This window comes from Phaseolus vulgaris, chromosome 2, assembly GCF_051622355.1.
Source record: "Phaseolus vulgaris cultivar YP4 chromosome 2, ASM5162235v1, whole genome shotgun sequence".
Classification (NCBI taxonomy): Eukaryota; Viridiplantae; Streptophyta; class Magnoliopsida; order Fabales; family Fabaceae; genus Phaseolus; species Phaseolus vulgaris.
In genome coordinates this window covers 27,804,688-27,830,819 of record NC_143499.1, presented here as the reverse complement: position 1 = coordinate 27,830,819, position 26,132 = coordinate 27,804,688, and the positions used below count along the sequence as shown (strand labels likewise).

The 26,132-nt window shown below is 36.1% G+C and overlaps 2 protein-coding genes across 2 annotated transcripts in view; one reads left to right on the top strand and one right to left on the bottom strand.

The window, feature by feature from the left end:
• The window catches only part of LOC137809307 (uncharacterized), a 30,970-nt gene extending 17,111 nt beyond the window's left edge, over positions 1-13,859 (bottom strand). The window contains exons 1-2 of the mRNA XM_090299409.1: positions 13,620-13,859; positions 13,320-13,527 (exon numbers count right to left, since the gene is read on the bottom strand). Coding sequence (XP_090155535.1) covers positions 13,320-13,527; positions 13,620-13,796 — 385 coding nt within the window. The 5' untranslated portion in view covers positions 13,797-13,859. The remainder of the gene's footprint in view (positions 1-13,319; positions 13,528-13,619) is intronic.
• Positions 13,860-22,040: 8,181 nt separating this feature from the next.
• Positions 22,041-25,832, top strand: LOC137811209 (uncharacterized). Its single transcript, XM_068612851.2, has 7 exons — positions 22,041-22,604; positions 22,677-22,877; positions 22,985-23,263; positions 23,470-23,572; positions 24,290-24,408; positions 24,558-24,674; positions 24,908-25,832. Exons 1-7 carry the CDS (start codon positions 22,416-22,418, stop codon positions 25,610-25,612), a joined length of 1,713 nt encoding a protein of 570 aa, XP_068468952.2. The 5' UTR covers positions 22,041-22,415; the 3' UTR covers positions 25,613-25,832.
• Positions 25,833-26,132: the final 300 nt, after the last annotated feature.

Genomic DNA, 26,132 nt, shown 5'->3' with positions numbered 1-26,132 from the left:
AAGGCTAAACAAATGGGGGAGAAGGTTTGGGTTCGTGAGATTCTTTGAAGTGAGAAATGTGAAGGGTTTGGAGAGTGAGCTAGACCAAATCTATGTTGGAAACATGAAGCTCTTTGTGAACGTACCGAAGTACCATAGAAATCAGTTGGAGCCCGAAAGATATGAGAGGAGGAATTTGAGGAACCAGGCATCGGGGATTAAGAGGGATAACAGGGAGGTGAATCAGAAGGAACACGGGTTATTCGGGAAGAAGAATAGGAAGGAGGTATGGGTGGAGAAGAAAGGTCAAAAGTCCTACGCTGAAGCTGTCAAAGGCGTTGTTCAGGAGAGGTGGAGGGGACCAGTTGTCAGAGTGCAACAACACACCCTACCTTGGATGAAAAGAAGTGTCGTCGGCCAGTTCAAGGATGTTATATGTTTTGACCAGCTGGGAGAGGAGCTTGTGAAAGGGGGTATGAACATGCTACGAGCGAGGTACCTGGGGGACAACCTAGCTTTGTTGACCCCAAAGGAAGGGGAGGATATGGAAGCTCTGATCTCGTATAATAAAGATTGGTTCGATAGCGTTTTTGTTAGCATGCAACCATGGACGGAAGCTACTGTAGCGGATCACAGAAATGTCTGGGTCAGGTGTTATGGCTTACCTATCTCCTTGTGGAACAAGGACTGCTTCAAGAAGGTGGGGGGGGGGGGGGGGGGGGGGGGCGGGAGGAGGCATCGCTGGTGTCTATTGATGTGGCTACGTTAACTTGGGAAAACCTAGAATTTGCTAGATTGCAAGTATGCACATTTCAGAACTGCAACTTTAGATGGATGAAGAATATGAGGATCAATGACCTCACGTACAACATTGTCATGGAGGAGGAGTCCCCATCAGTCTATGGAGGAACCTGTAAGTGTAACCTCTTTGACTCGTCTGATAGCGTCTCATCATCAGAAACCTACGTCGAAGAATCTTCGTTATCTATCATGAGCTGTGAGGAGGAGCTCAGGCAATGGGGAGGTGTGTTTTCCCGATCAAAAGGGGAGGACGATGACGGCCAGGCAGAGGTAGGTGGTATAGTGGGATCACACACGACAAAGACGATTTTTAAGGAATCACCTCTAGGTAGCAGCGATAGCCAGTGGAAAAGTTGTCCTCCTATCACGGAAGAGGAATGTAAGGGACAAACGGCTATATCAGACTTTGACCTAGGGTTTCTCTCTGCCAATGCATGCTCTCCTGTCTGCAATAGCAGTCATGCCCTTGCTGACCTTGGGATATCAGACTTTGACCTAGGGTTTCTCTTTGCCCATATGACTACCTGTTATGGTTTGGGCCAAGAAAGGACAGTGGAGGCCCAACTTGGTAAGGAGTGGGTCCCCAATCCATCCCACGCTCAGGATGGAGCTGGTGCGTTTGGGTCAGGGTCTGTGAAGGAGTTCACCGTATGCGAGGAAGGAAGTGCCTACCTCGCTAGTGGGTTTCTAGGGGCATGAAAGGAGGGAAACAAGCAAAAGGAAGACCACAATGCTCTCTGAAGGGAATTGGGTGCGAAACTCGCCTGTGGAGAGTAGTTTGGTGACAAAGAAGAGGGAGGACCACGTACAGAATGAAAAAGCAGCGTCTCAAGGTTCTAGTGAAGGTGACAATTTGCAGGGGGAACCAACACAGAAGATGTAGCGATGCACATTCCAGGGCTATTTACATCCCCACCCCGCCAGCGCAAGGTTAAGGGGCTCACCGAATTGGGGGAGTCTTCCTCGATTCCAAGACGGTCTGCAAGAATCAGTAAGAGACAATCCCTTTCGGGATCCCTCCCGCACCTTAGAGGAGGTAAGAATTCTCCTTCAATATCAGATGGGGATATAAACAATTGCAACCTACGAATATGTGATCAAGGCACTGGGGCGAAACCTTTTGATTTATGAGATATTGGGAAATTAGCAGGTTTAGCCTGTCAATGGGATGAAAAGGAAGTTGTCAAAGAATACCTATGTATGGAAGAGAGAGATACAGAGTTTGTGAAAGGTGTTAAGGAGGGTGATAAGGATGGTTCCTTATGCTAATCTTAAATTTAAGTATACAAGGGCTGGGGGGAAGTACCAAATCTAGGTACCTGAATCAGATCATAGCTAGAGAGGGAGTGGAATTTGTATGTTTACAAGAAACTAAAGCTACCCAGTTTTCGGATGCAAGGTGTTTCACACTGTGGGGGGATAACAAGGCAGGATGAGTACATTATGAAGGTGACAATGGTGGAGGTAGCCTACTCTCTATGTGGCACACAAATGCTTTCATTTATGGTAGCCATGTGATGGGTAAAGGGTTCATAGTTGTGTTTGGGCAGAACATTAAATCTAATAGCATGTGTGTTGTAGTCAATGTTTACGCCGCTTGCTCCTTGAGAGAAAAGAAGGCACTGTGGGGAGAGCTGACTCGTATCAAAATGGCATCCCAAGTTCTGAATTGGTGCTTCTGCGATGACTTTAATGCCGTAAGAAGCCAAAGTGAAAGGAAAGGCGTAAGGGCAAGGGACAACCAGTCAAGCGAAATAATAGATTTCAATTGCTTCATAGACGCCAACCTTCTGATCGAGCTTCCTTTTGTTGGTAAGAAATTCACATGGTCCAACTCTAATGGATCGACCAAGAGCAGACTAGACAGGGTGCTTGTCTCTGAAGAATGGATGCAAATATGGCCTATGTGTAAACAATATGTGCAACGTAGGGAAGTCTCTAACCACTGTTCGCTGGTTGTAAAGTCTGTGGAAAAGGACTGTGGGCCTAAACCTTTTAGAACCATCGACACTTGGTTGTCAGAGAAAGGGTTTATGGAAATGGTGAAAGGCAGATGGTCCTCATACTCAGTTCAGGGGAGTCAGTTCATGAAAGTCAAAGAAAAATTGAAACGCTTGAAGGGTGACTTAAAGGTATGGAACAGGGATGCTTTGGCAATATCGAGACTTGTAAGAAGAGGATCTTGCAGGAAATTGAGGACCTAGATAGCCAAGACTGCAATGGTGCCTTAGTGGAAAGCGAAAGGTTAAGAAGGGTTGAACTGGTCAGTCGGCTGAAGGAAACTAATATAAAGCTTGAATCCCTTCTCTGCCAAAAGGCCAGAGTTAGCTGGCTCAAGAATGGGGACTCTTGTACAAAATTCTTCCACTCTTCCTTGAGATGGAGAAGAATCAGAAATGAAGTGAAGGGAGTTGAGGTCGAGGGCATGTGGAGTGAGGAGCCTAGCATTGTTCGTGCTGAAGCGAAAAAGCTATTTTACAACAGATTTGAAGCGACTAAAGACTTAGGTGTAAGACTTGACACGGTCGAGTTCAAGTCTTTATCTATTTCTGATAACTTGTGTCTGTTAGAAAGGTTCTCCGAGGAGGAAATAAGGGATGCGGTATGGCAATGTGATGGTTCAAAAAGTCTCGAACCCGACGGATTCAATTTCAATTTCTTAAAAAAGAGTTGGGAGTTCTTAAAGAAGGAGTTTACGGCAGTGATGGGCCTCTTTCATGAAACAGGTTGTATACCAAAGGGGTGCAATGCGTCATTCATAGCATTAGTACCTAAAGTAAGGAACCATGTTCACCTTAATCAATACAGACTCATATCCTTAGTAGGCGCCATTTACAAAATTATATCCAAGGTGTTGGCTGGAAGGATAAAGAAGGTTCTCCCTATGGTTATTGATGATTGTCAATCCGCTTTCTTGAAGGATAGAGGAATTCTAGACAACGTGCTTTTGGCTAATAAAGTGGTGGAGGATCTTAAAAAGAGCGGGAGAAGCGGGTTATGTCTGAAGGTGGATTTTGAAAAAGCTTACGATTCGGTTCGATGGGAGTTCCTCTATGATATGCTACATAAGCTGGGCTTCCACAATAAGTGGATAAGATGGATCCGAGGTTGTATGGAAAGTGTCACTGTCTCCGTACTTGTCAATGGAAGTCTGACGGAAGAATTCAAACCTAAAAGAGGGCTAAGGCATGGAGACCCGCTTGCTCCGTTCCTCTTTCTAGTAGTAGTTGAAGGGTGTACTGGGCTAGTAAGGCAAGCAGTAAAGGCTAATTTACTCTCAGGCCTTATGATTGGCAGGAAAGAGCTTGAGCTTTGCATTCTCCAATTCGCTGATGACACTTTGTTTGTATGTGAGGACTCCTTCAGAAATGTGGCAACCCTAAAGGCTATTCTTAGGGACTTCGAGCTAGCATCCGGTTTGAAGATTAATTTTCACAAGTCAAAGTTAGCAAGCATCAATGTCCATAGAAATAGTCTCATTTGTTACACGAAGACCTTGAACTGTACTCAGATGGAAGTACCATTTAAATATCTGGGCCTTGAGGTGGGAGGCAACCCAAGGAAGAAGAAGTTCTGGGAGCCAGTTCTAAACAAGCTGAAAGTTAGGCTCAGTGTGTGGAAAGGGAGGTTTTTATCCATGGTTGGGAGAATATGTGTTATAAAGTTTGTTCTCACTGCAGTACCTATATATTACTTATCTCTATTCAGAGCACCAAACTCAGTATGTAAGAGTATCACTAGTATCCAGAGGAGGTTTTTATGGGGGTGGGGGAAGGAGAAGAAGTCGATCTCATGGGTAAGCTGGGAAAACTTGTGCAAATCAAAAGAGGAGGGAGGGCTGGAACTCACAGATATCCGTAACTTTAATTATGCTTTATTGGCCAAATGGAGATGGCGTTGCTTCTTGGACGAGAAAGGGAGATGGAAGGATTTGTTGGAGTCAAAATATGGAATAGAAAGTGAGGTAGTACAAACACCTATGAAAAAGCAATCATGGTGGTGGAGGGACCTTGATAAAGCATGTAGGGAGGGAGGAGGAGATGGATGGTTACAAGCAGAAATCGGATGGAAACTAGGTCGGGGTGATAAAGCAAGATTCTGGCAAGATGTGTGGGTTGGGAACACTAATCTCAAAACTTTATTCCCAGACTCCATTCCTTATCGTATAATCAGGGACAAAAGGTGGAAGAGGTAGGCGTGTGGGAAGGGTCAGTATGGCAATGGACCTTAAGCTGGAGGCGTGACAGATTTGAATGGGAATCGGGGTTGGAAACAGAGCTTGCAATACACATCTCCAGGGCCATTATTAACATGGAAGAGCCAGATGTACAGATGTGGCGAAATAAAGAAAATGAGTGCTTAGCTAAGAGTGGCGGATGGCCTCATATTGAAGCGTTTAAGCTCCTCTGGAAGGAAAAGGCCTTCCTCAATGTCATGATCACTACATGGAGAGCTCTGTTGGATAGACTACCAACTAGAGAGTGCTTGAGTAGGAGAGGGGTGGCGCTGGAATCTACCTTATGCGCGCTATGCCAAGACAAGATTGAATCATGTCAACATATGTTTATGAAGTGTGGCTTGGCTTTGCGTGTGTGGGCCCTGTGTTATAGGTGGATTGGTATTTTGTCTGTACAACATAATGTCCTAAAGAGCCACTTTGAGAGCTTCTTGCTTACCCAGGCCAGCAACAAACAAAACATGGTATGGAAAGGTATTTGGGCAGCTATTGTAAGGTGTATTTAGGAGCACAGAAACTCGGTGGTGTTCAAGCAAGGAGTAGTAGACGCAGAAGAGGTGTTCCAAAAAGCCCAACTTAAATCGTGGTTATGGATGAAGCATAAGGTACAAAGGTTTAATTACTCCTTCGTGGACTGGATCTTGAACCCAATGCCTTGTATTAAGAGTTATAAGTAAAGGGGACCAAGAAGGTGAGGAATGGTTTTTTGACAGCATGGATACTTAGAACTAGATGGTCCAAGAAAATTTTTGGGTCCTTGGGTGATCCCTTTATTTAAGAAGATTTTGTATTCTATTATAGCCATGTTCCCTTTGAGGATGTAACATTGGTGCTCTAGTGAGGGGTTCAGGGAGGCTTGGCGATCGGAAATGTAGCAGGGGTTGGGATTGGTGTGGTTGCATATGGTACATCACCTAGTCTTCTATAATTGGCACCCTAGGCCAAATTCTTATGTTAGTTCCCTGGTCGTATAAACAGATGTCATGCCAACAGCTGAAGTTTCGGATGGTCAGTACCCCTGGTATGCTCTGTCATTTTGGATGCTGAGTGGGATGATGTGGGACTGCTGGTGTGGCTGAGGTATGGGCTGGCTACTGTACGGCCCAACATTGAATTGTAGCTAAACTACTGTTGTGAGGATTGGTTGGGTTATGATGTATTTTGGATGCTCTAATGGGGTTGGGAGCTGGAATGGTGGAGTTTATTGTGTTGTAGGTACCTAAGGGGGGAGCAGTTGAACAAAGGAATGTTGGAGTTGATACCTTGTGCTGGTATTTGGTCCTGGAGCTGCGAAGGGTGACAAGATGATAAAGTGATCAAGCTGGCTTGTGTGTGCCATTATGCAGGGTGCCTGTAGGGGTAGAGTTAGCAGAGCAACACTAATCCTCTCTTCAATATATGGAAATGCTATACGCTCAATCTGAATGTCCAGGTTGGGTTGCTGTCAAAACATGTTGGCTCATCTGTGAGCACCTCCCAGCATTCAAGTAGCTGGCATTGGCTTCACGCAATAGGAAGGAAGGGAGGTCTTCTCTCTCACCTATCCAGAGGTAGTCCAGCAGTCTGCTGCTTCCAGCAACGCACCTTTGCTGGTTTATGCAGCTTAAGTACATTGCGGCAATCATATATAGTATGAGTTGTATTATATTAACTGATTTATCTTTTAACTCTGCTTATGTCAGGTGTGGTTTCTGTAAAAGGGTTAGGACACCCCTTAAGTGTCCCTTTTTATTCTATTAATTCATTGTTGATAAAAAAATGTGGATCCAAGGATGCCTGGAAAGTGCTATTGTGTCAGTGCTAGTCAATGGGATCCCTACGAAAGAATTTAAGCCATCAAGAGGGTTGAGACAGGTTGATCCATTAGCCCCCTTCCTCTTTATAGTGGTTGTTGAAGGCCTTGTCGGGCTAGTAAGGAAAGTTGTGAAGACCAATCTGTTATCTGGCCTCAAATTCGGAAGAAAGGAGGTTGAAATGTGCATCCTTCGGTTTGCAGATGATACCTTGTTCTTATGTGAGGATGCCTTTACCAATGTGATGACACTGAAAGCTATCCTAAGGGGCTTTGAGTTAGCCTTAGGACTGAAGATCAACTTCCATAAGTCAAAGCTAGCAGGCATAAATATCCTCAGAAGCAATATTGACTGCTATACAAAGACTCTGAACTGTGCTCAAATGGGTATCCCGTTTACTTACTTGGGTCTAGAAGTGGGGGAAATCCAAGGAAGAAAAACTTTTGGGAGCCGGTTTTGAGCAAGCCGAAATCCAGGCTGAGTGTGTGGAAAGGGAGATTCTTATCTATGGCAGGAAGAATATGTTTAACCAAATTTGTTATCACGACCATACCGCTTTACTACTTGTCCTTGTTTAGAGCTCCAGAGGCGGTATGCAAAAGCATCATCAGTATCCAAAGGAGGTTTCTTTGGCGTTGGGGAAAGGAGAAGAGACCGATCTCATGGGTTAATTGGAAAATCTTATGTAAATTAAGAGAGGAAGGAGAGTTGGGTCTCAGAGATATTCGAAAGTTTAATATTGCGCTCTTGGCTAAGTGGAGATGGCATTGTATCTCTAACGAGAAAGGAAGGTGGAATGAGTGCTTGGACTCAAAGTATGGCATGGAACTCGATACCTCTCAAACATTAGTGAAACTCCAATCCTAGTGGTGGAGAGATTTATTGAAAGTTTGTAAGGAGAGAGGAAGAGATAGGTGGTTTCAAGCAGAAGTCGGATGGAAGCTAGGGAGTGGAGACAAAGCAAGATTCTGGGAGAATGTGTGGGTTGGAAACACTACTCTCAAATCTTTGTTCCCCAGATTGTACACGTTGTCGTTGAACTAGGGTCAAAAGGTGGAAGAGGTAGGCGTGTGGGAAGAATCGGTGTGGCGGTGGACCTTAAGGTGGAGGCGTGGTAGATTTGAGTGGGAAACCCTTATGGAAGTAGAGCTTGTAATGCATATCTCCAGGGCCAATGTTATTAAGGAATAGAAGGATGCCCAGGTGTGGAGAGGTGATGAATCTGGTTGCTTTACGGTGAGTTCTGCTTGTGAATGCCTAGCCAAGTCTAAAAGGGGCCCCCAAATTGAAGCGTTCAAGTACCTTTGGAAGATTAAGGCTTTCCCAAAAGTGACGATCACAGCCTAGAGGATACTGTTGGGGAGAATGCCAACAAGAGAGTGTTTGAGTAGGAGAGAGGTGGTGTTGAACACTACTGTTTGTGCTTTTTGTCAGACAAAGGAAGAGTCTTGTCAACACCTCTTCCTGGAATGCAAACATGCCTTGTGTGTTTGGTCCTTGTGATTTAAATGGATTGGAGTTGTATTTGTCCAACATAAAGATCTTATAACTCACTTTGAGAACTTCCATCTATTCTAGTGTACTAATAAACAAAACTTGTTTTGGAAAGGGGTATGGGAAGCTATAGTTCAGTGTATGTGGGATTATAGAAACTCAGTTGTGTTCAACCAAGGAAATACAAATGCATAAAAAGTGTTCCAAAAGGTCCAACTTAAATCGTGGTTATGGATGAAGCATAAGGCACAAAATTTTAACTACTCTTTGGCAGATTGGGTGTTGAATCCATTGTCCTGCGTAACTATAAGTAAGTTGCACTAGGTGGAGCCAAGATGTCTTGAAAGAGGAGGGAAGACAGTGTTGCTATGCCTTGGTGGAGGTAGGAAGCAAGAAGTGATCTGGCTGGAAGGAGGTGGGTGGAGTAGCAGATCTGTTGAAGAATCTGTAAGAAAGGGCGGTTCACTTGATGCAGGTTTCTGGACTCACAAAGTTGTATTAGATGTAGCAGTCCATAAACTTTTGAGGTAAAAGACTTATCGAATATGCATAGCTTATGTGGTGGCGTGGTCTCAGTTACTGATGGGTGGGTCGTAGGTTTTTGTAATTCAAGATTAATAACCTTGGTCTACTAGTTATGCCTAAACATTTCTAGAAGAATGTAAAAACTTCTATGTAGCAAAACTAGATAATGGGTGTTGTCTCTACTATTGTAGGTCTGACAGGTGAGTTGAGTTGTCAAAGGAACTGAGGAAAAGGATGTTGCTGTCAGGAGAGGTTCTTTCTGGTTTTGGCATGAAGGGGCAAGGTAGAATCAAATCACATGGGTTATAGAAGTAAAACTCACGTTAAAATGATGTCTGGAGTGGATGTATATAGTGATGGCTTAAAATCAGATGGTCTGTATATATGAAGTGGCTGGTTAACATTTTTGGAGCCTCACTTCTCATAACTGATGTGCTGGTTTTTGTCGGAGTTGTTGGCTGGTTTGGTTTAACTGGTATGGAGCCTCACTCCACACTTCTGATGTGTTGCCTGTACTGGTTTGTTGGTTTTGTTAGAGCTGCTGGCTGGGTGCAAGTGCATATCACTGGTTTACAGTAAGGGGCCATCAAATGTAGCAGGATAAGGCCATGCTCCTGAAGTGTAGCTTGGCCTGCATTGCATTATTCAAGGGTTTTGGTCCAATAGGTGTGCTAGATGCAGGGCAGATCTAAATCAACTGTAGTGGATGTTGGCATACGCATGGAACCCCGAATGGTGCACCTGTGGTGATGCCAAAGCTAGGGTGGAAAGGATTGTTGGTAGGTGCGTCCAGCATGAGGCATTCAAGTGCAACAAGTTTTTTATGCACTGTTGGGGTGGTGTGGACCTCGAACATGGAGTTGTGGGTTCTCTTTTTGATATTTTGTATGGGTGTGGTGTGGACTACTTGTGGGCAGGGGAGTTTGTGGGTTACAACTATAGTAGGTATGCTTTGGTAGCAATCTGCTGTTATTTTTGTGTTCGTTCTGTATACGGGTTGGGCCACCCCTGAAGTGGCCCCATTTAATTCAATTAATTCGTTGCCGATAAAAAAAAATAATGCTAAATAAATCCAGTCACACATTCAGAGTTTTTTGAATAAATAAATCCTCAACAAAAATATTTGTTACAAGCACATAAATTGTACAATAGCACATAAAAACCTAAAAACATATCAATTAACCAACTACTTAAGCATCAGATTTTGGGTTTTTTCTCCTTGAATATGTTGTCCAAGGTGTTTTCAAAACAACAGTTTTGAAACGTTTCCTGGGTTCACGGTTCACTTTAGAAAACATGTTGACTTCTTCATTTGGTCGATCTTCATCTCCATGTAAGTCTTTCTCTTCATCTACATCTTCATGACTACTTTCTGGCTTTTTGAAGTATGTGCAATTCACTGAAAGAGGTTCAACTTCAACTACTTTCGTACGAGTATCATCAGGAACAAATTTTTTGCTTGCAATTAACTCAAGTATGCTTTTAACCTCTTTTTCAATACTCGTGATTAATATCTCATGCTCCTCACATTTGCGCATATGTTGAACAACTTTCACCGTCATTGTACGAACTTCATCCTTTGTTGCTTTCTTAAGTGCTTGTTCACAACACCCAAACACTTTGACCTGCAATTATGCCTAAACACCTGTATATCAAATCAAATACAAATACACTTTAATATATAAAATTATTAAAAAATAAATATACCATCATGTCTAATTTAAAACAAAAATCATCATTTCAATCAAACCTTAGGTTGAGACTCGGGATGAGGATCAATCATAAAACCTCCTAATATGAACGTCCACTACTTGATATTATATCCTGTGAGAAAGCACTCTAGATGCTTGTCAAAAAACCACTTGCCAAATATAAAGGGTCAAATCTTGGAATCCTGTACTGATTGCATTTATGGTAAACAATGCAGAGTCATTTTTCAGAGATTAGGCGATCTCTCAAGGAGACAAAAGGTACTTGAACTTGTACATACAAATGTTTGTGCACCGTCTGAAAAATCTCTTGGTGGAGCCTACTACTTTGTCACATTTATTGATGATCACTCAAGAAGAGTATGGGTGTACTTGCTGAAAATCAAAGATCAATTACTATCAGCATTTAAAGAATTTCATGCTCTAGTGTAGCGGAAAACTGGGAAAAAGCTTAAGTGTCTGAAAGTCGACAATGGTGGAGAGTATCGTGGTCCTTTTGAAGCCTATTGCAAGATGTATGACATTAGAATGATAAAGAAACCACCAAAGACTCCTCAACTGAATGGAGTAGTCAAAAGGATGAATCATACTATTGAAGAGAAAGTCAGATGCGTGTCACAAGGTGTTAACCTCCCCAAGTCTTTCTGGGGTGAAGTAATAAAGACTGCAGTTGATCTCATAAACCTTACACCTTCAAGACTTCTAGATGGGGAGATTCTAGAGGAAGTGTAGTACAAGAAGAAGACATCCTTTAACCATCTGAGAGTATTTGGATGCAGAGCCTTTGTTCATATTCCAAAGGATGAAAGAAAAAGCTAGATGTTAAGGCCAAGGAGTGCATATACATTGGGTCCCCAAAGGATGAATTTGAGTACAGTTTGTGGGATCCTATAAAGAAGAAAATTGTTAGAAGCAAAGATGTTGTATTTTTTGAGGATCAAACGATCAAAGATATTCAAGAGAAAAATCAGTGCAAGTCTAGAGATCGCATTGATTCAGGGGGACCTCAACAGATAGATCCTGATCAAATAGACCAACAGACAGATCCTACTCACCCAGTTTCTGACCAGACTGATGAACAAGCAGATCATGATCATATAATGTTAGACAGTTTGTTGAATGAAAAATCCATAAGGGAAGAAAGAGGTATAAATTTTCAATATAAAGCAAATGTTATTGAGAAGCGAGGAAGAGGTGAAACCCATGGGAAAAATGAATCCCGTGGAAGAAACAAAAGCAAAGTCCAAGGTCGTTCTCAAACTTGCACAAGAACAATATGCTATTATTGTAACAAACAAGGTCATAGGAGATTTGAATGTAGATCTCCGAAGAGAGATCAGAAAGCTAGAACTGTCCATCCAAACTTAGTTAATCCAAATTTAAGCATTTTGTATAAAGGTTGGAACACCTCTGAAGTGTTCCAAATTATTTAATTTATTCATTACTGAACAAAAAAAGAGATACTTGAGAGGGTATGTAGGGATAGGTAGAATTTTTACGTACCTTAAACAAGATTTATATCTCAAGTCTTTAGAGGTTGTGTAGTAATAGGTAAGATTTCACTACAAAAAAAAAATGAATTTACGTACAAAAGAAATTTGTAAGTAACAAAAAAATTCGTAGGTAACAAAAAAATTTGTAGGTAAATCAGTGTTACCCACAAATTATTCACACAAAAAAATTCGTAGGTAATTTACCGACGAATGATGAGTTTGTGGACAGTCTGTAGGTAATACCACTAACATCAGTCCGTAGATAGTACTCACCAACAACCGTCCGTAAGTAATATATATGCACACATTACCCACCAACTATTTTTCGTAAGTAAATCCATAAAGAATCTTGCATGCATTAAATGTTCATTCAACATTTAAATGAATCATTTTTAGATGTTTTACACCGATATAATCAACATTTCAACACATGAAGTAATCTAAAATATCCAAATTGAACAATCTATTATCAATGTGCATTGAACCTATAAATTCAACAACAATCAAGTCTCATCCAATGCCCCTAACATAAAATAAAACCCACATAACATATATAATTGAGTCTCATCATATAAAGTAATTCAAATATAACATAATTCAAAATTCAAACAAACTTGAAACATAGTTGAAGATATCATAATTCAAAAGTCAAGTAAAAATGAAATGTAAACTGCAATTTAAACAAACTTGGAACATAAAGCTCTTAGTAGTCTGCATAATCATAATTTTATTGTCCATATTCATTTTGTTGTTGGTTGGGTAGTTGTTATTGTGGTGGTACTTCTTTAAATGCACTTCGTTCATCAAGATACTTCGTTCATCAAGATACTTCGTTCATCAAGATGCAACAGTTGATTGATTAATTGTTGTAACTTTGTCAAATACTTCTTTATAGAATGATCTAGTATCATCCCTCTTGAAAATCTCAGTTTTCCATACAGTTGCGTAGGCGTCCGACGTTTTATATAAGACATGTTTCTCATCAACATCATTGTAGTCCAAATTTGAATTTTATGACGAATGTGGAGGGACAATATGCATGATCTTAACTAATGGATAAAGATGATGTCTTCTTGATGTTGTGACTGGACAATCTCTTTCTTCCGTGATATTTTTCCCATCAGCATGAATGTTAGGGATGTTAACATGTTTTCCCAATTTAAGCTTTTCCACTTTATTCAACAATTGGTCTTCATTTTTACTATCATCATCTGAGTCATCATTGTCAGATCCTACACTCGAATCGAAGAATCAAATTCATCAACAAAATTAATACTAATTAATTAACGTACCCTAGCTGTTCTCTTCCTATAGAGGATATCCTCCTCCTCGAATCCCGCAGCAAATAGAAACGCAAGAGAACGTTTGCAGGAGCTGAAAAACTTGGCACATGTCAACATTCTCTTCAACTCATGTAACTCCTTTAAGATTTGGGAGTCTTTCAGTTCTACACAATCACTTCTTTCACGGCATTCACTTCCAATTGTTTTCTTACCCTACATATTGATAAGCAAAAGCTCTTTGAACATGAACAAACTTTTTAAAGAACCCCAACATAAATGGATAGATATAAGAACTAGGAAACCACCTTGTCCAACACAGCGTGAGCGATGACTCTGGGCAAGTTGAACATGTACCTTCTCTCGGTGTAACAGAGCAACATTATCGCATCTGCCAACATGATGATTACCTCCATCAAATTTTCGGGCGCTGCAAGTTCCCTTCGTTCAACCCTCACACCATTATTTCTATTGCTCACCGACATTATTTGCGAACAAGAAGGAAGCACAGAAAAATTAAGCAAGAAGAGTTAAACAAGATAGTTGAATATATGGTTGGCGTCGGTGACCTTATATAGGACGTGATGCAAGTGGCTTTATTTCTCTGGGTTAAATTAAGTACGCCCCGTAAGAGTTGCAAGTTGTTTAGAAATGAAGCACTTATAACAAATACACATAAGAATGAGCCACAACTTATCTTAAGATTTGGGATTTTGGATTTAAATATGGCAACCATATTGTGCTGACCCATACTTTTAGTTGTTTTTATATTTGTTATCAGCAATACATAAAGTCAATCCAATTTGAAAACTGTTAAAATCTGGTTTTAGATTTTAAAAGTTTCCAAGATTTAAATATGCCAACCATACTGTGCCTACCCTTACTTCTAGGTTGTTTTTATGTTTGTTATCAGTAATACAAGTGGTACAAAATATAAGTCATATTCAAAAGTGTTCTTCTATGTCTCTTCATTTGGTGCTTCAAAAGCTGTTGGCAAGCCCAATGAACTGAACAATGGTCCATGTTTTTTAAGCTTTCATGGTTCATCATTGTATCCCCTAGGTTGATTTCACTAGAATATAATGCCAAATAAATTTTATTATTGTACAAGGGGAAATAGATAGTAAAAAAACAGTTTGTATTGCTTTTAGAGTGCATTTGGATTGAAAGCCATATGTTTCTATATACATTTACATTTTTATCCTTAATAAGAATACAAAATACATTTAAATATTTAAATTTTAAAAATATAAATAATATAATTCAATTATATATTATAATAATCTAGATTTTGATTTATTGATGAAAATATAAAATCTATTTAAATATTTAAGTTCTAAAAATATAAATAATATAACTCAATTGATATATTATAGTAATTCAGATTTGATTTTATTAATGAGAATTTTGAATATTTCAATTCTATAAATAAAATAATAATATAATTACTTTATTAATGTAATTATTAATTTTTTTTTTATTACTGAGTATCAATTTTAATATTGAAAATTTAGAATAATTATATTTTTTTTTATATTACACTATTGAATTAAGATATGGTTTAAATTAAAAATATTTATGTAATTACTTTTTATAAATCTTTTATTAATGAAAAATCTTTTTAATGATTTAAATTAAAAATTATAAATATTTTTTGTCATGAACATTCATTTTTTTTATACTAGGTCATTTTTCATGTTGAACATTGTTAGAGTTGATATTTAATATTCAATTTTTCATACTATTTATTATTATTTAATATTTTATTTTTATACTTTTTTTATATATAAGGATAAATTTGTAATCTTATAATTTACACAATTAAAAATAATTCAAAATACTCTTATAACTATCACATTTGTCATGTATTTAAATAAATTTTCCTCACACATCCACTCTAACATATTTCAATCCAAACACACTCAACTTTCTTCACATTTTTATTCTCAAATCCTCACATTTTCACTTTCACACACTTCAACTTGTCACTCCCCAATCCAAAACATTAGGCTTTGTTTGGATTAGAGGGTGTGGGAGAGTGAAAAGTTGAGAGTGTGGGGGAGTGGAAGTGTGAAGAAAGTTGATGTTGTTTGGATCAGGGTATGTTAGAATGGATGTGTGAGGAAAGTTTATTAAAATTGGTGAGTGATGTGATGGTTGTAAGAATATTATACATTATTTTGAATAGTAAAAGTTGTAAAATTACATATTTACCCTTGTATATAAAAGAAGAATAAATAATGATTAATTTTTTTTCATATTTTAGTTAATTAAAATAATTTAAAGTTTCATTTATAAATAAAAAAAAATGTAAAATTGAAAGAAATAATTAATTATAATTTAAAATTTAAGTATAATTTTATTATTTAATATTTTATTATTATTTTTACTTAAAGTTAATTTATTTACATAATTTTAATATTATTTATGATTCTTTAAATTATGTTGTTATATATATATAAAATTATTTTTAATAATGATTTCTATTATTATCAATAACAAAATAAATATATTTTAAAAAACATAGCATGAATATTAACTAGTTGTCAAAATATATAATATAAAATCATTATATTTGATCCGGAAAGAGATAAAAGCATGTTAATTTGTTTGTAATTTTGAAATTATATAAAAATGAAGAACATAATAATGTTAATTAGAAAAAGAAAAGACATCCCACTAATAACATTTTAATCCTTGTTAAAATTTAAATATTTAAATAAATTTTTTATTTTCATTAATAAATCAAAATTTAGATTGTTATAATATATAATTTAAATATAATAAATTGTATTATTATAAATATATAAATATATTTTTAGGTAAATATATTTAATATTTTTAGTTTTATTATGAATATATTAAATATTTCTTGGATATTTACAGTTTATTTGGAATAAAATTAAATAATTTTAATTAATATTTATTATCATTATTTAAATATATTTAAAATAAAATATATTTAATATTTTATTATATGTACAGTATACTTTAAAAAAAATTGTAGAATGCGAATTATTTTATTTATTTATGAATGACTTTCTCTTTTCTCCTTCTCATTTATCTGCAGCCTTAAGAAATATATTTATATAAGTCTCTCTCCCACCTTTCTGCGCCCACCCACCTCCTTTTCATTTGTAGATCTAAATAGGGATGCATCCTCACTTCCGGATGCAGTTATAGTCACTTAGACATATATATATATATATATATATATATATATATATATATAAAAGCAATGCAAACCAAAAGATGTTTTTCAAATGTAATGTAAGACTTGGTTAAATCAAATTTAGAATTTTAATAATTGCATGCCCTCTTATTACACTAGTCCAGCCAAAAGTAGCATAGGACAAAAAGTCACATCATCAAACATAGGAAGATAAAAAGTTCACAGAAGACATTGAATGCATGATTTTAAACATAAACATCAATCAAAGTAATTGCTTATTTTTTATTGGTGATCCATGTCAGACTTTTAATTGTGTCATTTAAAATATTCCATCACTATCTACTATTCAAAATAACTATTCAAGTTGAATTGGTCAAAATGTTGTTAGCTTGGTTATGGTGAGCTGTTAATTTATTATAAGAGTTCCATACATGTTTACTATACATTATTGTTTAAAGTTTAACTTAAAAAAGTATCACAATCCTTTTACAACAACTAGAAAAAAATCTGCAGCCTAACTAACGATTGAAAATGTTTAGGCTTCCCAATTATAAATAATGCAAGGATAGGAGCAATCTTTACATAAAAAATAAGACATAATCCCTTAGACCAGAACCTATCCAAGAGCTTTCCTAAGAGAAAAGAAGATGCCCCAAAAGTAAAGTTGAACTCATTTAACTTCGCAAACACTTTACTTATACTTATCTCTAGAAAACTTAACCTTTTTTTAATTTTTCATTTATTCCACCAATTCCAGAACCGCATCGGTAGTCCATTCCAGAATCGCATCGGTAGTCCATCAGCAATTATGCATCCAGTCACATGTACTATCTAGACCCCTTAGCTCACACAAGTACAAATTTGTTGGGAGATGACTTAAGGTCATCTAACCATTTTTATACCTTCATCTCTCTAACGCTAGACAAGTCTACGCTGAAATCAATTTAATTTGACAGCAAAACAACATCTATCAAGTTTTAAAATAGAAAAGTTTATTGTCAATAAAATCAATCGGGTTGAAAAATAAAACAATCTGTTGGTTTTACTCAAAACAAGTAGTTTGTGTGAAAACTGATTTATCTTAAAGTGAATGTATTTAAACTGAAAATATTTATCATCTTACATATTAAAATATGTTTTTTTAGAGTTAAAACACATGATAGAAAAATATAAAAGCATTATTTTCAATCAATTGATTTGAAAGATAACAAATTGAACAACTTTAACTTTCCAGAAAAAGAAAATTAAAATCAGTTGAAAACCTTTATAACCAGTCAAAAACAGTTTAACCAATTGAAAAACATTTTGTTTTTGGACCCTTCATCATTCCTGAAGGTAAAAGATAAATCAAGACAACCAAAATAAAACATAAGCTACCTAGACACTCGTTCTTCACTCAAGACTTCAATCATGACTCCATCAAACACTTTAAGAGTTGGGATCCTTAAGATGTCCAACACTTATGAGATCACTCACTATCGGGTCGCTATCAAACGACACATAAATATATGCGCAAGCTCAAGTTGACATATCTCGATGAGAGTGGGTTGGCTTAAAGTCAACTTCTTAGTAATTTATATATATTTAAATTAACACTAGAGTAAATATTTTTTTCTATTATTTATATATCTAAATTAACTTTAGAGTATGGAAGAAATTTCAAATTCCAATAAGTTAATTTATCATTAGTGATTGGGTCAAACTAGTACTTAAATAAAATAGGTTTTCAAAACAAAAATATGCTAATCATAATGTACAAACTCTTACATTTTAGTTGCTTGTTTACTTTCCAATTACCTTCAATATAAGAATTATTCTCACACAACATGTAGGGGAGAGTGTATTCAGCTAAATCTCCGTCATTCTCTAACTACTTCACTCCCAACAACTTGTTCTTCAGCTATTTGACCTTCCTTCACGATAATAAGAAATGAGCTATCAACTTTCTGGTATGAGACATAGGGGGTGGGTCCTGCAGGAACTCTCCAATACTTAAGTTAATTTTGGTTCTTAAATATTTATTAATTATCTAACTACTAAATTAAATACATTGTTCTTTATACTAATCAAGAGTGAACCAATTACCTTTATTTTCATCTCATAATAGATCCACTAATTAATTTTTATAATTAAACTTTATTTTATAATTTTAACTTTAATTAATAGTTAATATGTTTGGACCAAGTTTACATGTCATTGTTGCTAGAAACGAAATAATATTAAATACTGTTTAATAAGTCATCTTACAAGTCATTCAGCATGTCGATCATGCATCGTTTTGACCTTTCACTAGTCCTAAGGTCAAGGAACATTTTTAAGTAGAATAAAAAATCATAACTAAAGCAATACTTTATTATGAACGTGAGAATTTCTTTATATTTTCGGATTTACTTTAACAGTCGATCATTTCTTAATGTATTAAGGACTTCCTTAATTTATTAAGGACTTATCTCAAATATTATCTTGGATTTAATCCAGAAACATAGGGAGGGCAGTGTATTAGGAATGTTAAGCAAGGGTAGTTGTATGAGTTATAATTTATTTTATCAGCAATAAAGTTCAAGATAATCACTTCAGGGGTAATCCAACCCATTTTTACATGAACAAAGATAATCTGATGGAAATCATCATAATCTAACCTCAAAACGCCTCCCAAACAAATGCTCAAAAACTATCATTGTCATAAAACAAACATCAACACAATTAAAAAGAATAAAGACAAACTAAATGATCAATACACCACACAATGTTAGCATTAAACTCAAAGTCGTTATAAGTTATATTTAGAATTTTGAATCGGTCAATAATTATTACCTTTAATTCTAATTTTGAATTTCATTTATAGTATGATTTTAAATGTAATTTATAGTATAGGTTTTATGAGAGAAAAGGTAGAATTTGAGAAGTTTATTGTTAGAATACTTAGAGATATTGTATTATCATTTGAAAAGTAGCAGATGAAATAAAAGTTATATTCTCTGTTCGTAGTTTGGTATCAGAGTTATGGTCAATATAACCAATAAAATGTCCCTTCCTCAATTAACAAAGATGGCCAATTATGACAATTTGAGCATCCAAATGAAAGCACTTTTGGGATCCCAAGATTTTTGGGAGGTGGTTCAAGAAGGTTTTGAAAAACTAGAAAATATCACTGGTTACTCAGCGGTCCAAAACAAAGTGTTGAAAGAGACACGATCAAAAGATAAGACAGGCTTTGTACATGTTGTATAGAGCTGTTGATAAAGCAATTTTTGAGAAGATTGTTGGTGCATCCACTTCAAAGGAAGCATGGGATATCTTGGAAAAAGTGTTCAAGGGTGCAGTCTAAGTTAAACAAAATGCGTCTTCAAACTCTACGAGGTGAGTTGGAGGCCATGAAGATAAATAATTTAGAAGATGTATCTAGTTACATCACTCGTGTGCAAACGATAGCCAATCAACTTAAACGCAATGGAGAAACTTTCACGGATGCAAGGGTCGTGGAGAAGATTCTTCGGTCATTGACCGATGACTTTGAAAATGTTGTATGGTGCAACTGAGGAGTCAAGAAATTTGGAAGAGATGACCATTGATGATCTCACGGGTTCTCTTGAAGCACATGAACAACGAAAAAAGAAAAAGAAACAAGAAGTCTTAGATGAAGCCTTACAAACAAAGATGACCATCAAAGAAAACAAGGTAATGTATGTGCAACATAATCGAGGGAGAGGACATGGACACGAAGGTCGCTATTTAGATCACAACAGAGGTCATGGTCATGGAAACAACAATGAAGAAAGGGGACAAATGAACCAACAAAACTGGCATGGACGAGGTCGTGATCATGGTGGTCGTTCACATAGTTCAAAATGTTGAATGTTATAATTGCGACAAATATGGACACTATGCAAAGGAGTGAAAGAAAATGCAAAATTAGTGGAGGAAGATGAGACAAAAGAGGAATAAATTCTCTTGATGGTCAATGAAGGCGTCACTCTAGATAGTGACATGGTTGGTATCTAGACAAATGAAGAAATTTAATCGCAGTCAAGATTCGAACTCGTCAAGAAATTTAATCGCAGTCAAAATTCTAAACATGCGTGGGCTATAGCGGACGCATATGCGTGAGTTCTGTGGGCAACGCTCCATATGCGTGGACCGCGGCCGACGCAAAATTATTTTTTTTAAAAAGAAAAATTAAATCAATATATGCGTCCGTTTTGCGTCAAATGTAAATCTTGAGTGGACTTTTACTTATTTTGGCCGATGAGAGTAACGTCTGCAAATGACCCACACAAAAATTTGAAAGGTAAATCAAGTTTTTCTTGATGTGAAAAATGCTTGTTTTTATAAACCGATAAAATAAGTTTAACTACAAGTTCGCAAGAAAAATCCAATAGCTTGCTAATTGCAATGTGAAAAGAACGCACGAGGTGACTTTCCTTTGCCAGGTAAACGTCAACGATGTTACTCATTTTATTATTGAAGAAAACAATACCAAATGGTGCGGGATTAGCATATATATAACACGAATAATGTGGATCTCTATACCAAACATAAAGGTTATTTAAAAACCATCTTTTCACACGTTAAGATGTGAAGTAATTGTTAATTAGAATGACAACTCCATCCTCGTACATATGTTTTCAAAGTATATATTATCATAAACCTTTTATTTAACTTTATTTCCCCACGCATGCCACGATGTGAAGTAAATATGTTTAATAAATTGGAGACATAATTAAGTAATAGTACTTGTAGAGTTTGGTTTTCAGGTATATCAATTTAAATATTTTTTATATTGTCAAATTAATTAAAGTTATATTAATTTTTATAATTAGTATTATAAAAAATAATTTATCACACTTGACATATATATATATATATAGAGAGAGAGAGGGAGAGAGAGAGAGAGGGAGAGAGAGAGAGAGAGAGAGAGAGAGAGAGAGAATTAGATGAAAAAAGTGAAAAATATAATTACACTACTACTTAAATTTAAACCAAATCCAAAAAATATATGTAATGACTTGCAAAAGGTAATAAAGTAAGGAAATTTGAACGTAAACAATTTTTTTTTTTCAATAAACAAAGTGCATATAACAGAAAAACAAAAAAAGCAATACGAACTTATTGTTATTGAGGAACTAAATCAATATCCACTGTATAAAAGATATTAAATAGATAGGTTAAGAGGAAAAAAAAAGAGGAAAATATATTCGACCAAGTAGGGTTTCTATTTGAGTTTTATATAAAAAATGAAATATTCCTGAAAGGTTTCATTCTATTTATTTTAGTTTTTATTGATAAAAAAAATTTAAAAAATTGGACAGATATTGAAAAGCTGGAAACCCTACCTATTCCTCCTGAAAAACTTATATTTTTATAAATTAGGTACATCATACGAAGTTTTGTTTATATATTATTCCAAAAAAAATAATAGATTGTCATTATACATTATAAATATGCAGTTTATGGTAGATATTAAATGCGTTTTATATTTCCATGACGTTAATGTTTTTATTTTATTTAACATTTGCATAAAAGAAAATAAGGGACGATTTCTGGATGGATTAACAGTAGGATATAACATTAATTACTCTTATAAGGGTAAAATGAGAGAAAGATAACATTCTAAGGCACAGAGACAGTACACACAGAAAAAATATATGCAGACTTAATATTACTCATTTAATCAAGAAATCTCATTCATTGGTGATTTTATAGTTTTAAAGTTTCAGAGATAAGAGAGAATAAACTAGAAGAATATAGTAAAATATGTACCATGTTAGAACACCTCTCGTTACTATTTACGGAGAGACCAAGCCTCTCATGTGTCCCATATAAGCTCACACCCTTCCAACATTAGACTTCAAGCCACTCAAATCTTGTTCTTTCTTCTTTCCGTAGTTCCATTTTCCCGATCTTTCTTCTTTGTTTGCATTCCACTGAAAAAATGATACTCTCCAGAGCGGTTAAGAAGGCTGCGGGGAAGCTTGAAAAAAGGCCTGCTGAGGCGCCCAAAACTTTCATGGATATGGTCTTGACTTTAGCAGAAGCCATGAGATTCGGTTATGCAGAGACACTTGGCAAATGGGACCTATTAGACATGCCTAGAGCCATCGTTTATGCTATCATGGAAAAGGTACATCCATTTCCTTCTTTCCCTGCTTTCAAGTTTTATTCATTAGTTTATGTCCTTACTGGGTTCTTGTAGGGCAAGAAAACAGTTGCAATCGAATGTAAAGAAAGAGATGATTGTGTACAACTCACAGACCCTGAATTATTAAAGGAGTTGTATGAGCTCAAAAAGTGCTTGACACGCACCATGCTTTTCAGCAATAAACGCTTTCGTGCCTTTCTATTTGCTGCTGGATTCGTCAAGGAGGATGTTCTCCTAAGGAAGAGAAGAGCTAGGGTATATACGTTTCGCTTTCCAGTTTAAGAAAGGATTATTTTAGTTTTTATACTTGAAGATGAAGCAAATCTATCAAATTCCAGTTTATCTAACAGTTTTTTTGGCAGATTCTGAAGCCTGCTTTCACAGTGATACGTGATAAAGAATCAAAATGTTTGTTTGTGTTCATCCGAGGAACTCGTGATGTAGAAGACACTCTGACAGATGTAATCGGTGCTCCCGTTTCCTTCAATCATTTCATTTGCAGTGATGGTGAGCTGAAGAGAAAGAACGTGATTTCAGGACATGGGCACCGTGGTATGGTTGCTGCAGCTGGTTGGATAAAAAAACACTGCACTCCTAAACTTCTTGATGAACTTCATCAATACCCCGATTTCCAAGTCAAGGTATTATTATATTAGCCTCTTACTTAAGCTTTTTTGAAGAACATTGATTAAAATGTTCACCCACTATAATGACAATTCCCCGATTTCTAATTCAAAATATTATGGTCAACTTTATATGCCACACTCTTGCTTCAATGTTTTTATAAACTCAAATTGTGTATTGTTTTTATTTAATCATGCAACTCAACCCAATCTTTATTTAATAGATCGTTGGGCACTCACTTGGTGGTGGTACTGCTGCGCTGTTGACATATATGCTTAGAGAAATTAAACAGTTCTCTTCATGCACTTGTGTCACCTTTGGTCCAGGCATGTGCTAATACTGATTTCTATCTAAAATTGTGTTTTGCTTTAAATTGAGTATTAATTTTCAATACGTTTTTATTATAATTGAATCATCTCATCATCTTTGGTATTAACCACATGTAGAATAGTACGAGTTTTGTAGATTCTAAAGAAGTAATTGTAATCTTTTTGACAAACCCACATCTTGGACATGATAATACAAGTAAAAATGAGTTTTCTACGTAGGTCTTTCACCCCATGTAAAATAACTCATTTTTTTCTACGAGACTTCATTCTGCATAGTTTTGAAATAGATATGCAGAAAGTATTGACCGTTATAATTCATTTGATAGCCATGCTATGAATTGCATTTGAGTTTATATTATAAATAAAGATTGTTGTTATGACCAATAGGTATTAATAAATATACATTTTATCAATTTATGACAAGTAATGCATAATATTTTTTTCCTTGTGATATTTCATTATAACACCAATTGAAAATATATTGGTATCGATCTCTTCATATTTAGTTTTAATGCAACGAAGTTGTGTTCGTAAATTTATATCTATGTTTCTTCTTGTGAACATTAAATAAATGAAACTTAAGGTATTTGTTAAAAAAGTGATGGATAATATTTCAACCCTATTATAAGATCAGTTTTCATGACTTTTATCTGTCATTGTTAATTAATTAATTAGTTATTTTGTTGTTTCAAAAAAATTTAATTTTTAATGCAGCTGCTTGTATGTCACTGGACTTGGCGGAATTCGGGAAGCCCTTTGTCACTTCCATTATAAATGGTTATGACATGGTGCCTACGTTGTCAGCTTCTTCTGTTCATGATTTCGTTTCGGAGGTGCTCAAATTAGTTCTTTCAACATTACATGGTTTTGGCAAATCTGTTTTTTTTTTTTTTTTATGTTGTCAGTGTTTTTTTGGCTTAAATGGTTGGTTCTTTGTTGAAGTTGGCTACTCCATAATAAATACTGATTGCATGATTTACAGGGTCTGATTAAGCGTAAAAAATTCATAAATTCTACTTTCAGTGCAATTGGATCTCGCATACCATTTGCATCTGGTGCAAAAGCCATTGCAGATCGTGCAGTATCCCGTGGCACCGAGGTACCTACCTTCAACCTCCCTTGTTTATGTTTAACCGTGGTTTACATTGTGGATATGATCATTATGCAGTTACAGTAAGAAAAAAAAAAACCTTTACATTAAACAAGTTAATTACTGTTGCATACGAGGGAACCATATTTGATCTATTGATCTTACAAGAAGTACACTTTTATACTAATTTCTCATATAATAGTTATCTTACTCACATTGAGATCCTTTCTTTATACCTGAAGGTTGTGATGAATAGTAAACAAAGAACTCGGTCACTGATAACGTGGCCCCGACGTGAGAATACTGCGGCATTGTCAAGTTCTAAATCAGAAAACTTGGCTGAAGCCTCTCAATCATTAGATACAACTTATGAAGTGACAGAAGAGTTAATAATCTCCGAGTTCACGAGTGATGAGGACGACGGATCTAAATCCTCCAGTGAAGGATCTGATAATGATGACGTGGATGAAGAAGAGGCGCAAATCATATCGGCTACTCACAACATTGATAACGATGAATTGAATCAATATTTGAAGGAGCTTCAACTTGAGGCACAGGATGATTATCCTAACACTGATGGTGCCGAGGAAAAAGAAGCAGCCACAAAAAAAAGCACCAAAGAAGCAGAAATGAATGAGGAGGTTGTTCATGTTGAAAAAAGAGCAGGTAGTACAGTGGAAACATCAGACAAGCCGGTTAGACATCCTCTTTATCCACCAGGAAGGATCTGGCATATTGTCCCTGCACTTTCCACTGGAAATTCTAAATCAAACCACAATGATGATGGTGATGATAAACATGTCTTGTATGAAACGGGTAGAGGGCTGTATGGAAAACTCAGACTTTCAAGAGGGATGCTATTTGATCATATGACAGGGAAGTATCTGAAGGTGTTACAACAACTAATCAATCAACTAGAGAAAGAGAAGTCCCATTATGGTGTCTGAAAACCCAAATAATCACTATCAAAGGTTATAGCTAACAGGCTTGTGGAGCCTTTGAATTAAAGTTGGCCTCTTTATGTTTGTTTGCGTGTATTGGAGTTGTAATAGCCTGAAACTTTTATGTGTAAGATTGTTGGTTTGTGAGACCGATGATACTAGGAGAAGATGTGTTTGGTGGTTATGTTTTTCCAATATGAGAAGTAACAGTATGAGTCCTACACTATATCTAAAATCTCCAAAGAAGTCTTTTAATATATAGAACATCTGTACCCCAGTTTAAAGAAGAAAAATTTATTTCAATTAATACTTAACCAGATCGAATTAATGGTTCGTATAATTAAATAGATGAAAACTAACTCAATTTTGTTATTTTCAATTTAATGATTCATTTTTTTTCAAAGCCATATTAAGTTACATTCGTCAAGTCAGGCAGGTGAGTATAGTTTTTGCATCTAGGCATGTTTTGTATCCCTAAATTTTATCATCATTTGATTTATTTTTTGTGTGCATATTCTAATGTTTG

Coding starts and splice junctions, on each gene's coding strand:
- LOC137811209 (XM_068612851.2), top strand. CDS start 22,416: ATGATACTCTCCAGAGCGGTTAAGAAGGCTGCGGGGAAGCTTGAAAAA. Junction 22,878..22,984: donor TAAGGAAGAGAAGAGCTAGG/GTATATACGTTT, acceptor TTTTTTTGGCAG/ATTCTGAAGCCTGCTTTCAC. Junction 23,264..23,469: donor ACCCCGATTTCCAAGTCAAG/GTATTATTATAT, acceptor TTTATTTAATAG/ATCGTTGGGCACTCACTTGG.